We start from the raw sequence: 14,782 nt of genomic DNA, 5'->3' as shown, positions 1-14,782 counted from the left end.
GCACAGTACCAGGCATATTTTTGGGGGGGGGAGCAGCACCCTGGCTAATAGAGGTGGCAACTATACCCTGCAGTGCCTAGCAGCATTTCACCCATAGATAAACAGGACACAGAAGCTTCAGTGTTCACAATTTATTTTTTAACACAGAAACTGACAGACAGACTAGTATGGGGGTGACTCTGGGCCCCTTCAGTGATAGGAGACACATCACTGGGTGAGACATGGGCCCTGCAGTGACAGGAGAGGAATAACCATGAGGACACTTTACTCCTTGGTGGCAATGTAAGCTATGAGGTCCACAACACGGTGGCTGTAGCCGCATTCATTGTCATACCTGCAAGAGACAAGTCACATATAAGACTCGATTATAGGTGTTCATCTAGCACCAAGCAGTCACATGACATCTACTGCTCCCTGTTATCAGCCACATTCCCAGTAAACTTCACTTACCAGGAGATCAGCTTAACAAAGTGCTCGTTCAGTGAAATGCCTGCGCCAGCATCAAAGATGGAAGAATGGCTGTCTCCGTTGAAGTCAGTTGAGACAACCTGAGGAGCAGGATTGAGAGTTTAGTACATGACCAAAGCATATTAGACAGCCAGATACATGATGGAAGCCTGGGATATAACACCCACCTCATCCTCTGTGTATCCCAGGATTCCCTTCATTGGTCCATTGGCTGCCTTCTTCACTGCAGCCTTGATATCTTCATATTTGGCCTAAAAATCCAAGAGCAAGGAGATCAGATTAACCCCTTCAGTTTCAGGGTAGAGCTCTTAAGCCCTGAAGGGATTTTATACTTACTGGCTTCTCCAAGCGGGCAGTCAAGTCAACGACTGACACATTGGGAGTGGGAACTCTGAGGGCCATACCAGTGAGCTTTCTGGAAGAGAAGTGGAACAGCTTTAGGGTACTCTGTGCCAGCCTCTTTTCCCCATTTCATACCCCCCTTAATATCTGTACAGAAAGCTGCTGGGAACCACAAGTGTGTCCCTCAGATGGTGCCATGTCAAAATTGTGATACATACCCGTTCAGGGCTGGGATGACTTTGCCTACAGCCTTGGCTGCACCAGTTGATGCTGGGATGATGTTCTGGCCTGCACCTCTGCCATCACGCCACAACTTTCCAGATGGTCCGTCCACAGTCTTCTGGGTAGCGGTGTAAGCATGGACTGTGGTCTAAGGAGAGAGCAAGATGGGTGATCAGCAAGGCAAGTAGTAGGAATGTAGAGAAGCATTAGGAAGTAAACAGGTCTTGATCTGAAAGACATGCATGCCCAATAGGTTTGGTGCAACTTTTAGTTGAGGTCTGAGCCAGGAATTGATGCATCTAAGAGCTGGTGTAAGTGTGCCAGGTTATAGGCTATGCCCACATTAGAGGCAGTGGGCATGTGTAAACTTTTGCAAATCAGAATATAGGATTTCCCCTTGTGTCTAGAATACCCATCAGCCTTATGGTTTTGAAGGGGGAAGCCAAGAGGAGCAGTTACTCACCATAAGGGCCTCAACAATGCCAAAGTTGTCATGGATGACCTTTGCAAGAGGAGCAAGGCAGTTTGTGGTGCAGGAGGCATTGCTGTGGACAGAAGAGCACATGTCAGATGTGTATGCATGTAATGCAGGACTATTCCTCACTCAGTGGACAATCTAATTCTGCATTACTATCTATATCTAACAGTCTGAATACCTCCCATGTCAGTAAAGCAGTTCGTGTTCTAAAGGTGGTATACTCCTCACTGCTGTGTAGAAGCATAGACATGACCCTACAGAGGCATCAGGAGATTTCTGTATTCTAGCAGCTGTGAGGGACCCAGTAGTGTCAGCTCTGCCGATGGTTCTGCTATACTGAGAAGCCACCATTGTGACTGGCCAATGCCATTTCCCTCCTGCAGACTACACACCAGTGATGATGGTAACTTAAAGCTTTCAGGCTTTGGAGCAAAATCTGGAACATGGCAACATATGCCAATACTGACAGCTGGAAGGGAGCTTCATAGTTACCTGATAACCTTATGGGAGTTATCATAACTTTCATGGTTGACACCAACAACGAACATGGGCGCATCTGCTGATGGGGCAGAGATGATAACACGCTTGGCACCTCCTTTCAAGTGAGCCTAAAGAAAATATAGATGTGTTACCAGAGGCACGATCACAGGCTGGCATCACAAGAGCTGGAATAGCCACAGTGGGCACTTACAGAGGCCTTCTCAGTTGTGGTGAAGACACCAGTAGACTCAACTACATAGGTAGCACCAGCTTCACCCCATTTGATGTTAGCTGGGTCACGTCTGCAAGACAATAAGACAGGTTACAAATACAGTCAGTACCCAGAGGCTGAGACTTTATGCAAACACATGTTTTATAGTGAAGCGCTATTAATGGTCTTTGGCTGGAGAAGTCTTTGCTTCTTGGACAGCTGCCACAGGGGGAGTGTTACTGTGCAATCTGATCCCCGTGTTTATAAATTGAGACAAATGGCTGTGGGGAACCATTATCCTGCAACTCCAAAGATGCAGAATCCTCTTGAGGGCCCAGTAGCTATGGATAGACCCAAATACAGATCCAGGAATAGAGTAAGCCTAGGACTTCCCATCTCAATCCACGTCTTCCAGTTAAGACCAGTTCCTGGCCCTATGTGCAGTTAAAAACTAAGGGACCACCCTAGTAGACATGGCCCCTGTATGCATGGGTTGACAGCTGTTGCCATTAGAAGGGGGTTTGTTACCAGACTTATCCCCATCTAGTGATCACTAGAAGCATCCCTGTGGTTAGATGGACCCACCTATACGGGGTGGCATCATCTATATACTTGTCCAGCAGTTATACCTACATAGATGGGGAATGTAAAGGTTATCAATGATCTTGGCACTAGACAAGTGTATAATAGACCTCCCTTCCATCTGTGGCCTGCCAGTCTAATTAGATACATGCCCCCAAACTGGGGACAGACAAGCCTCTATGGTGGCAGAACCCATTGAACTGCCCGCCCAATGCTGGCCATCTTTTTGTTGGCCAAGCAGGATGCCCCAAGACATCATGTGACTATTGAGGTGTCGAGATCACAGCAGTATAAACTTACTCCTGAGAGACAGTGATGGGCTTGCCGTTGATCACCAGCTTTCCATTTTCAGCAGCAACTGTTCCCTTGAAGGGTCCGTGAGTGGAATCATACTTGAACATGTAAGCCTGAGGAAGGCAAAGACTGCGTAAGGAAAACTGCTGATATACAAGTGTTATATCCACCAACAATAAGGGATGGACAAGGCCTACTGCAAAAAAGCCACCAATATAGCCCCCATTGTAGGTGCATTTTATGAATAGCACCACTGCCACCTACAGGCAGCTGCTTAGCATTACAGTGATGTGTGCCAACCCTTACACAGAAAATGTCAAGCTACTGAGACTTTGCCAACCTACCATGTAGTCCAGATCAATGAAAGGATCATTGATTGCAACAATATTAACTTTTCCAGACTCAATTGCGGCACGGGTCACCAGACGCCCGATGCGGCCAAATCTGAGGAGAGAAGGGGGGAAAAAAAAAAAAAAAAAAAAAAAGTACAGTGATGAGAAACAAGTTCTAGAGACCAAGTGCAAGCATGTTGGCTGCAGCCAACACCAATACATAGTGATCCTATGGCAGGTGACTGAGCATGTGCAGCAGTGTAACCCCCTCCCCAACCTGCGGCTCACTAGCTGCCGCTCTGCCTATCAGGGCCTAATGGGAGTTGTGGATCTTCACCTGTTGCAATGCTACAGGTCACAGCACTGCCATAAGACACCTGTGTTACATATTATATAAAAGTCATTACAAATACTAGTCAGGTTGAGGCCCCCTACAGGCTGCTGAGGAATTAAAGTGGTTAGAAATCAAACTACTTTCATCTCACCTGACCATCTTGTGTCTAGTATTACAGCTCAGCTCTATGGAAATAAGCAAGCCAAGCAGCAATAGTATACATAGCCTAAGGGCAGGGGGCGCTGTTATAGATCAGCCATGTTCCTAGTCCTGGACACTGGTTAGGGGAGTATTAGGCATCCAATATTTAGTACCTAACATATTTTAAGACCACCACATCCCCTTGTCACATTAAGGTGGGGTGCCTACTCTGATCTTTCCCCACAAGCCATCCTTTTATTACAGGGATCATCAATTGAGTGCCATATAATAAATCAGCAGAAGCTAGCCTCAGGGGCCACATTCTGAGGTATTCTCTAATGCAGTGATTTTCAGCCTTTTTTGAGCCGCGGCACACTTATTATACTTAAAAAATCCCGGGGCACACCACCAACCAAAATGGCACAAAATGACACTAAAACAGTACATATTATACATATAGTTAATATAGATTCTAAATGTATTTATACTCAACTCAGTGTGAAACCTGGGCCTGTTTTCTTCTCCCCCCTGTGCTTCTCTCCACCATACTTCTCCCCCCTGCTTCTCTCCCCCATCCCCAGGTTTCTCTCCCCCATTGTTTTCTCCTGTTTCATAGGGGCACCATAGTTTGGGGAACTTTCCCCGCGGCACACCCGACCATGTGTCGCGGCACACTAGTGTGCCACGGCACACTGGTTGAAAATCACTGGTCTAATGGGACAACCCCTCTGACAATCTGCTAAGAGACTCTTAAAATCCCACACCCCTTGGCCTAGATTCACATTGCGCTTTAAATCTTATGCAAAACCAGATCCATGCCCCTGCAGCCATTCATTGTGATCTGCAAGTTAAGTAGGTGCACACTACAAACGCCAATGGAAAACCTGCTGCAGATACCGCAGCTCGCACCTGGTCACAGATGGCAGCCATGCACATTTCCACCCATGCCATGAACTGGTTCATTCTTTGGACAGATGGTAGAATCCACCATTGCATAGAATGGAGTCTTATGGCATGGGCAGAAGTGCGCATGGCCACCAGAGTACACAACAAGTTTTCTATCAGGATTCCATAGTGTGCACATACCCAAGACGGTTCACTTTCTGCACAGTCACTACTGGTTGCAATATCCAGTGATTTACAGTTCTGTATCCCTGACACCATGCAGCATTAGCCTAAGGCCATGAAAGCATGACTAGGTTTATATAGGAGTGTCACTACTGCTCAGCCAGGGTATCTGGGCCACTGGGCATCAATGCCCCTTCTATAAGCTTTCCCAGGGGCCTAAACCCACATGTTATGACAGTGCAGCACATCTGCATCCAGGAGCAATGTCCTGCAGGCCTGTGCACAGCCGCCTGTAAAAATAAAAGCCCTGGCGGCAGAACGCCACCTCCCCTGCTGGAGTAAAGTTCACGGCTGAGTGTGCAAAGTGTGAACAAACAGGAAGATTGAGGATAAAGTCCGGCTGCGAAAACACAATATTCTAAGAGTCCGGCATCACCCGATGAGGTGAAGACACGCTGCTCTTTGCAGAGGACAGGGCAGCCAAATTACACACCCCAGTAACCAGGATGAGTCCAGCCCCCCCCCCCCCCCCCCCCTCCTTCTCCCAGCTGCTGCTCCTCTATTAATAGGAGACCTACTTTACACTGCAGAGAGGATGGGGAGGGGGACTGGATGCACTTGGTAGAGGTCACCCTGTTCACATACTACAGGCTCTGCATGCCACTGGAAGATGTAGCAGAGCTGATGGTGACAGGGGGACCCCCCCTCCCGAGCATCTACGTGCAGCAATGGCAGGACGTGAGTCATCCCCCACGCTCTTGTGCAAGTACTGTACAGGGGAGGTGGGGAGCGCTCAGACACACCCCTGTGCATGAATCAGGTATGAGGTGCCACTCCGAGACCACCAAACCCCCCCAGCCCTGCAGACAGGCCAATGACCTGGAGGATACAATGACCTTCACATGCCCTTGAGGTGCATCAGAGAGGGGGGGGGGCAGGAGATTATACAGCACATCCACCTCCCCATACAAAACAGGCACAAGGAAATTGCAGAGACAGTGGGTGTGACTCAGGAGGGGACATGATCAGAGCCACATTGGAGCAGCCATCTTGAGATCTCCCATGCAATGGACCAGAAGATGAGAGAGCACACTCCTATCTGCATAAACCTGCCCCATACATCAGCAATCTGCCCCATGGGAGGGCAGGTAACAGCCCCTCCCCCATTACCCATGGTTACCATGACCTCATTCACAAGTGCTGATAATCACACCCTGGCAGCCATTGTATTATAGCCCAGTTATATTACTGCTAGTAACCCATTAATTGCCATGCATCAGCCTTAGCAGACATAGATAAGTGCATGGGTGTACCCACCAAATATACAAGGTTACATACCCCACTATAGTGTCCCTACCAGCAGTATATAGGCATGCATACAGTATATAGCAGGAGGAGCTGCACTCACCCATTGATGCCGATAGACTGAACCATGATTGCTGCCTGTAGTTTCTGTTCCTGCAAAAGAAATAAAACCATTGAATGAACGATAAGAACCAGACACCAGCAGAAATCCCCAGAGCCAGCAAAGTGCACCAACCTCTCACAAGTCCTGCTGCAGAGTGACTAACCCACAGCCCGGCCGCCTTATATACCCAGCCTGATGATAGACAGCGCCGGACCCGCCCACCAACAGCTCCCCACCAATCAGCGCACGTACAGCCTCCCCGTCAGCGGCACCTTCTGTCATCTCAAGACCGGGCTACGTGATACCGTACTGCCTAGAATAGAGGCGCACTCTCTTCCTTTTCCGAATCTGCAGCTGTTCCCCCATTTTAGAATTACCGTAATGTGCTTCCATATGAGATGAATTCATTGAAAATTTCATACAGTGGTCACTCCCATCTCCTGTAGTATCTACAGTACAAAGATTTCTCCATCTACCTGCCCCTCCCCCAGGATATTGCAGCAGCAGCATCTATTTCACCATGTGACATCACTATCCAGACCTCAATGTCATGTACATGGACTCTATCTATCTATCTATCTATCTATCTATCTATCTATCTATCTATCTATCTATCTATCTATCTATCTATCATCTATCTCCTATCTATCTATCTATCTATCTATCTATCTATCTATCTATCTATCTCCTATCTATCTATCTATCTATCTATCTATCTATCTATCTCCTATCTATCTATCTATCTATCTATCTATCTCCTATCTATCTATCTATCAATCTATCTATCTATCTATCTATCTATCTATCTCCTATCTATCTATCTATCTATCTATCTATCTATCTCCTATCTATCTATCTATCTATCTCCTATCTATCTATCTATTTCCTATCTATCTATCTATCTATCTATCTATCTATCTATCTCCTATCTATCTATCTATCTATCTATCCCCTATCTATCTATCTCCTATCTATCTATCTATCTATCTATCTATCTATCTATCTATCTATCTATCTATCTCCTGTCTATCTATCTCCTATCTATCTATCTATCTATCTATCTATCTATCTATCTATGTATCTATCTCCTATCTATCTATCTATCTATCTATCTATCTATCTATCTATCTATCTACCTCCTATCTATCTATCTATCTCCTTCCTATCTATCTCCTATCTATCTCCTATTATCTATCTATCTATCTCCTATCTATCTATCTATCTATCTATCTATCTATCTCCTATCTATCTATCTCCTATCTATCTATCTATCTATCTATCTATCTATCTATGAGCTGATGGGGGTTGTAGTACTATTATCATCATCATCACCCATTGGGAATTCTGAGGACTCATTGATGGGGATGTTGAATAATTTATTTCCCCAAAGGCCGGGGCTCTGTAGCCATTATACGTATGAGATGAGCTGCGCTGTGATGTCATCTGAGCTGCCATATATTATATTTGTGGATAATCGCACACATGTGACATCACGACCCAGAGCTGCACGATTATCTTGATGCGTTTCCATTCACTGACAGCAAGCGATTGCGATATCGCCGTCACATGACATTGTATGTAGATGTTATATCATGTGACCTCATGACAATACATTACGTGCCTTATGGGATTATCACACGATAAATTGCTCTGAAGTCCTGGCCAGTTAAGGTTAGGGCTACATGGCAACTTTGACCTCAAGGTTGGTCATGTGACTAAAGGTCACCATGTCACTCTGCCGCACTGCAGCTAATAAAGGTAAATGGGGTCAAGTTGTAACATCCAAGATGGTCTTCTGGTGCGATCACGGCCACATGTGGGTCACAACATGATCCCATCCACTTTGTCTAGCTGTAGTGCAGCAGTGTGACATGGTCATCTTTAACCGAGCAAACCGTGTCGCACCGTAAGTCGCCGTGTAGCCCTGGCCTTATATGTGGTATGTTCCATACATGCAATATTACACAGAAAATACTGTGCTGCACAGAGGCACCATATGGCGGCACACATGATACGTGTACATGAGCCTCACCAGTCTGCCAGCCCCATCAGATGGTCGATGACCAGTTCCTTATCCTATTGCAGGATGTAGACTGACAGTAATGTACCGCACACCAGTGATTCATCATTATGAAAATTTCACACTTGATTTTGCAAAAATGTTCACACCCACTGGAAGATATGAGACACACCGCAGGAGAAGAGAGAAATCACAACCCAAGTCATGACAGAGACCAAGCGGAATTTTAGCGTATACAGTATACAACTTTGTCTCCAATTGTCCCAAACATCCCCCCCATCTACTCCTCAGGTGTCCCCAATCAGCCTGGAGCTGACACCGGCCCTGACTGAGGTCTAATGTAGCATAAAGAACGTGATGTAGCTAAAAGTATTAGCGTCATGGCGACATACATACATTGCTATGGTTGCAATGTTTAGCTCCGGCCTTCAGGTAAATTTACATGGCGATCCTGTATTAGATTAACAGCAAGGTCTTTTTTTTTTTTTAATAATAATACTTTTTTTTTACATAACAATCCAGGTTTTTCTCTCTTCTACGTGTAGTCAGGATATAACCCCTTGTAGACGTTTATGAGCTTTTCCCTTTCATGTGTGGGGTGCGGCACCTCAGGATCACATCTGAGGTATATAAGACAGTACAATCCATCTGGATTTATAAATTAATTATACGTCTGGTCTCAGATCATGAAGGCTCCTTCACGTAGCAGCCATGTTTACCATAGCAACCAATCAGAGCTCATGTTTCGTTATTCCAGACCAGTTTAGTAAAGGAGCACTGATTGGTTGCTATGGGCAATGAGGCCTAGTTGTCCCGGAGGTAACTAAGACCTGGTGAGTCCTGTCAGCAGTATATTCAGACACAAAGAATTATCACATCAGTATAATCGCCATAGAGCCCTGGCCTTAAAGGGATTATCCAGCCTTACACAAACATGGCCGCTTTTTTCCAGAGATAGCACATCTCCTGTCCTCAGTTTGGATGTGGAGGTTTTGCAGCTCAGTTCCATTGAAATAAACGAAGGTGAATTCTAATACCACATACAACCTGAGGACAGGGGTGGCACTGTTTTTGCAAAAACATAGCTGCGTTTTTTTTTCTCTAATCCTAGAATTTGAAGCTTCATTTTAAAGGGGTTATTCAGCGCTACAAAAACATGGCCACTAGAGATGAGCAAATCGGGTTTGGGTTCGAGTCCATTCGAACCCGAACTTTCGGCATTTGATTAGCGGTGGCTGCTGAACTTGGATAAAGCTCTAAGGTTGTTTGGAAAACATGGATACAGCCAATGACTATATCCATGATTTCCACATAGCCTTAGGGCTTTATCCAACTTCAGCAGCCACCGCTAATCAAATGCCGAAAGTTCATGTTCAGATGGACTCGAGCATGCTGGAGGTTCGCTCATCTCTAATGGCCACTTTCCCCCCTCTCTTGTCTCTAGTTTAGGTGTGGTTTGCAATTAAGCTCCATTCACTTCAATGGAACTGAGTTCCAAACCAAACCCAAACTGGAGACAAGAGAGGGGGAAAAGTGGCCATGTTTTTGTAGCGCTGGATAACCCCTTTAAGGCCTGGGCTTCATATTGCACAGTGCAACACATAGGCTGGGTTCACACTGCGTTTTTGCAATCCGTTCAGTGTGTCCTTTTTTAATTGGTTGCTTTTAACAGACAGAAAAACATAGTCAACATTACTTTTCTGTACAATAAAAAAACACATCCGCTTCGATTCGTTTTTTTTTTTTATAATGGAAGTCAATGGAAATGGATCCAAACAGATGACACACAATTGCATCCGTTTTTTCCATAAAACGTATACCTTAAACGGATTGCAAAAACGCAGTGTGAACCTAGCCTAATTGTAACTTAGTAGAATGTTATGTACTATCAGAATATAAAAGTGTGTGCAAAAATTGTTCGTTTTTTTTCCAATAATTTTTGACGCAGGGCAGCGCATGTATACGCGCAATGCCACAGGATCCTATATTGCAATACAGTTTAGTGCAAACATACTGTATGTCAGGATACTGCGACGTTCGGGCCATCAGCTGCTGTCAGAGCCGCAGAAGGTCACAGCCAGGAAGGAGTTAAGACAAAGCTGCTTTGCTCAGAAATTAAATAATTGAAATATCCATTGTCAGGGCTCAGCTGCGGCCCATCCCCCACCCCCAGGTTAATACACACGTGTTGAAGGGAGCATTAACCCTTATCATGCCAAGGTGATTAATAAGTGAATCCCCTGTGTACGGAACCTGTGACATGTATTAACCCCTTCAGCACTAACCGCTTCATACATGGGCATCTCATCATAATACAGTATTGATCACATGACCATTTTGAGCTAAGAATTGATGTAAGGACATGACCTTCCTCCATCCTTCTCCTCTCCATCCATTACCAGCCACCAACCAATGCACAGAGCATTGCAGTCCCTGAGTGTGAGCGCAGCCTCACTGTACGCTCGGCCTGTCAGGGATTGATCTGCTGGGCTGCCTGTCCTTGGGTTATCCTTGCTATACAGGACAGCATCTACCACCAGTGTGTGCAGCATCAGTAGGATCACAGTGTAGGCCTGGGCTCCATTATCGCATTAGACTGCAGTGTGACATTGCATATAATGTATCTGTATTATTGTAAATATAATTTTAGTAAGAATTGCTACTTAATTGTTTTTAGATTCAAAAAGTTTGCAAATTGCAAAAAACCCTTTCAATGTATTTATTGCATCTGGTATCATCATGGAGTCCCGGCCTTAGGATAGCTGCATTGCAGCTGCTAAATGGGAATGTGTACACGTTGCAACGCTGAAGTCGCTGCAACTTGACAGTCGGCGCAACGCAACCATATTCGGTCTCATCAGCTGCAGCACCATGACACCATGAAGCTTTATCTGTCACTGTATGGTGTCACAGTGACTATACACATGCATATATTCACCATGCATATTTTGTCTGAATTACATTGTGATATGGCACAATAATACATGCAAAGTATGTTCATGTGGTTGCATGTGTTCAGTGATGTCACACATATGCAATTTTGCATAAAATGGAGTCTATGACACGGGCAGAGATGCGTGCGCCCGCCGCAGTCCGCGAGCTGAGAATTCCGCGATGGAGTTTATGTCAAAATTACTCAGTGTGCACATACCCTAAGACAGTTTTGCATTGACTTCCATTATAAAAAAAAAAAACGGATCAAAACGCATCCATTTTTCTTTTTTAATTAAAGTCAATGGTAAAATGGATCAAAACAGATATTTTTTTCCCATCTTTTTTTTTTTTTAAAAAATGGATTAAAAAAAAAAAAAAAAAAAAAAGGTAAAAAAGCGCAGTGTGAACCCAGCCTAATGCCTTGTGTATAGCATGAGATTGTATTGTATGTATCAAGCACATTGATTTAATGGGATATAATTTTTTGCAATATCGCATAATTTTGTTTCTCTTCAATAGAATCCGATGGGGGGGGGATTACTGCGCCCACATGACATCATGAACAGCATCTGTGACGCTGTAAGAATACATCACATATAATATTCCCCTACAGTATTAGTCTCTGTCTCACTATTATTTGCCAGGGGTATACATCTGGAGTGGCCTCATTGTTGGTTTGTATATGACCCCCTCCATAGGTTATTACTAGGGGTGATAATAAGCGATATCGCACTGTATACAGCCATGATAGAAATCTAAAGTGTGTAATCACTATGGAGCCTGGATTATGATGATGGGAACCCTTGCTGCCCCTTCCTGCCCTCTTCCTGTGTTAATTGCCGCCTTGGTATGAGAAGCAGATAATCGTCAGCTCATCTGTCACACTGCGGCCAATATCCCTCCTCCTCCTCCTCTAAGATATCTCCTGTCCTTCACACCCCTCAACATGACCTCGCATAAGGACCCAGTCACTATTCTTGGCTTCCCTATGGAATGTAACCTTTTGAAGGGCAGGGTCCTAAAATAGCCCCGGCTGTGGGCATGACCTTTATATAAAGGTCAGACAGGTGTAGGGAGGCGACTGCCAGGGAGTCAGTGTAGGGACTGGGGGCTGCTGGGTCACAGAGGTGACATTAACACAGGACGCTGGACAGGTGGAGGGGTCAGGATGTGAGGGGACACATGGTCCGGTGTTATGCTACGCCCCAGGGCTCACTGTATTTGTATTTTTTTTTTCTGGGCATTTGGCTCTGGGGTCTGTTCCAGAGTAAATATTATATAATGGCGCGGCTAAGAATAGTGCGTCCACTCTAGGCGCCTCCACCTGCAACGTAATACACCGGGGATGTGATGCGGAATGCGGCTGATGGGAACATAAGCTTGGAGGTTGAGGAGATGAAAATGGATTGGCTGGGGCACTGTATATGGGAGCATTATGTATGGGGGCACTACCTGGCTGGGGCACTGTATATAAAAGCATTGTGTATGGAGTCACTACCTGGCTGGGGCACTGTATATAAAAGCATTGTGTATGGGGGCACTACCTGGCTGGGGCACTGTATATAAAAGCATTGTGTATGGGGGCACTACCTGGCTGGGGCACTGTATATAAAAGCATTGTGTATGGAGTCACTACCTGGCTGGGGCACTGTATATGAGGCCATTGTGTATGGAGTCACTACCTGGCTGGGGCACTGTATATAAAAGCATTGTGTATGGAGTCACTACCTAGCTGGGGCACTGTATATGAGGCCATTGTGTATGGAGTCACTACCTGGCTGGGGCACTGTATATAAAAGCATTGTGTATGGAGTTACTACCTAGCTGGGGCACTGTATATGAGGCCATTGTGTATGGAGTCACTACCTGGCTGGGGCACTGTATATGGGAGCATTATGTATGGAGTCACTACCTGGCTGGGGCACTGTATATAAAAGCATTGTGTATGGAGTCACTACCTGGCTGGGGCACTGTATATAAAAGCATTGTGTATGGAGTCACTACCTGGCTGGGGCACTGTATATGAGGCCATTGTGTATGGAGTCACTACCTGGCTGGGGCACTGTATATAAAAGCATTGTGTATGGAGTCACTACCTGGCTGGGGCACTGTATATGGGAGCATTGTGTATGGGGCCACTACCTGGCTGGGGCACTGTATATAAAAGCATTGTGTATGGAGTCACTACCTGGCTGGGGCACTGTATATGGGAGCATTATGTATGGAGTCACTACCTGGCTGGGGCACTGTATATGGGAGCATAATGTATGGAGTCACTACCTGGCTGGGGCACTGTATATGGGAGCATAATGTATGGAGTCACTACCTGGCTGGGGCACTGTATATGAGGCCATTGTGTAAGGGGGCACAACCTGGCTGGGGCACTGTATATGAGGCCATTATGTATGGAGTCACTACCTGGCTGGGGCACTGTACATGGGAGCATTATGTATGGAGTCACTACCTGGCTGGGGCACTGTATATAAAAGCATTGTGTATGGAGTCACTACCTGGCTGGGGCACTGTATATAAAAGCATTGTGTATGGGGGCACTACCTGGCTGGGGCACTGTATATAAAAGCATTGTGTATGGGGGCACTACCTGGCTGGGGCACTGTATATAAAAGCATTGTGTATGGAGTCACTACCTGGCTGGGGCACTGTATATGAGGCCATTGTGTATGGAGTCACTACCTGGCTGGGGCACTGTATATAAAAGCATTGTGTATGGAGTCACTACCTGGCTGGGGCACTGTATATGAGGCCATTGTGTATGGAGTCACTACCTGGCTGGGGCACTGTATATAAAAGCATTGTGTATGGAGTTACTACCTAGCTGGGGCACTGTATATGAGGCCATTGTGTATGGAGTCACTACCTGGCTGGGGCACTGTATATGGGAGCATTATGTATGGAGTCACTACCTGGCTGGGGCACTGTATATAAAAGCATTGTGTATGGAGTCACTACCTGGCTGGGGCACTGTATATAAAAGCATTGTGTATGGAGTCACTACCTGGCTGGGGCACTGTATATGAGGCCATTGTGTATGGAGTCACTACCTGGCTGGGGCACTGTATATAAAAGCATTGTGTATGGAGTCACTACCTGGCTGGGGCACTGTATATGGGAGCATTGTGTATGGGGCCACTACCTGGCTGGGGCACTGTATATAAAAGCATTGTGTATGGAGTCACTACCTGGCTGGGGCACTGTATATGGGAGCATTATGTATGGAGTCACTACCTGGCTGGGGCACTGTATATGGGAGCATAATGTATGGAGTCACTACCTGGCTGGGGCACTGTATATGGGAGCATAATGTATGGAGTCACTACCTGGCTGGGGCACTGTATATGAGGCCATTGTGTAAGGGGGCACAACCTGGCTGGGGCACTGTATATGAGGCCATTATGTATGGAGTCACTACCTGGCTGGGGCACTGTACATGGGAGCATTATGTATGGA

The 14,782-nt window shown here is 45.8% G+C and overlaps 1 protein-coding gene and 1 long non-coding RNA gene across 2 annotated transcripts in view; one reads left to right on the top strand and one right to left on the bottom strand.

The window, feature by feature from the left end:
• Positions 1-123: 123 nt before the first annotated feature.
• GAPDH (glyceraldehyde-3-phosphate dehydrogenase) lies at positions 124-6,537 on the bottom strand. Its single transcript, XM_069979931.1, has 12 exons — positions 6,493-6,537; positions 6,361-6,410; positions 3,422-3,521; positions 3,084-3,190; positions 2,202-2,292; positions 2,003-2,118; positions 1,496-1,577; positions 1,029-1,180; positions 805-883; positions 636-719; positions 451-548; positions 124-334 (listed from the first exon to the last, which is right to left on the bottom strand). Exons 2-12 carry the CDS (start codon positions 6,384-6,386, stop codon positions 265-267), a joined length of 1,005 nt encoding a protein of 334 aa, XP_069836032.1. The 5' UTR covers positions 6,387-6,410; positions 6,493-6,537; the 3' UTR covers positions 124-264.
• Positions 6,538-9,133: 2,596 nt separating this feature from the next.
• The window catches only part of LOC138799117 (uncharacterized), a 41,897-nt gene continuing 36,248 nt past the window's right edge, over positions 9,134-14,782 (top strand). Inside the window, exon 1 of the long non-coding RNA XR_011364221.1 lies at positions 9,134-9,213. This is a non-coding gene — a long non-coding RNA (uncharacterized lncRNA). The remainder of the gene's footprint in view (positions 9,214-14,782) is intronic.

This window comes from Dendropsophus ebraccatus, chromosome 8 (genome assembly GCF_027789765.1).
Source record: "Dendropsophus ebraccatus isolate aDenEbr1 chromosome 8, aDenEbr1.pat, whole genome shotgun sequence".
NCBI classification, from domain to species: domain Eukaryota; kingdom Metazoa; phylum Chordata; class Amphibia; order Anura; family Hylidae; genus Dendropsophus; species Dendropsophus ebraccatus.
This window is presented reverse-complemented; position numbering and strand designations above follow the sequence as displayed.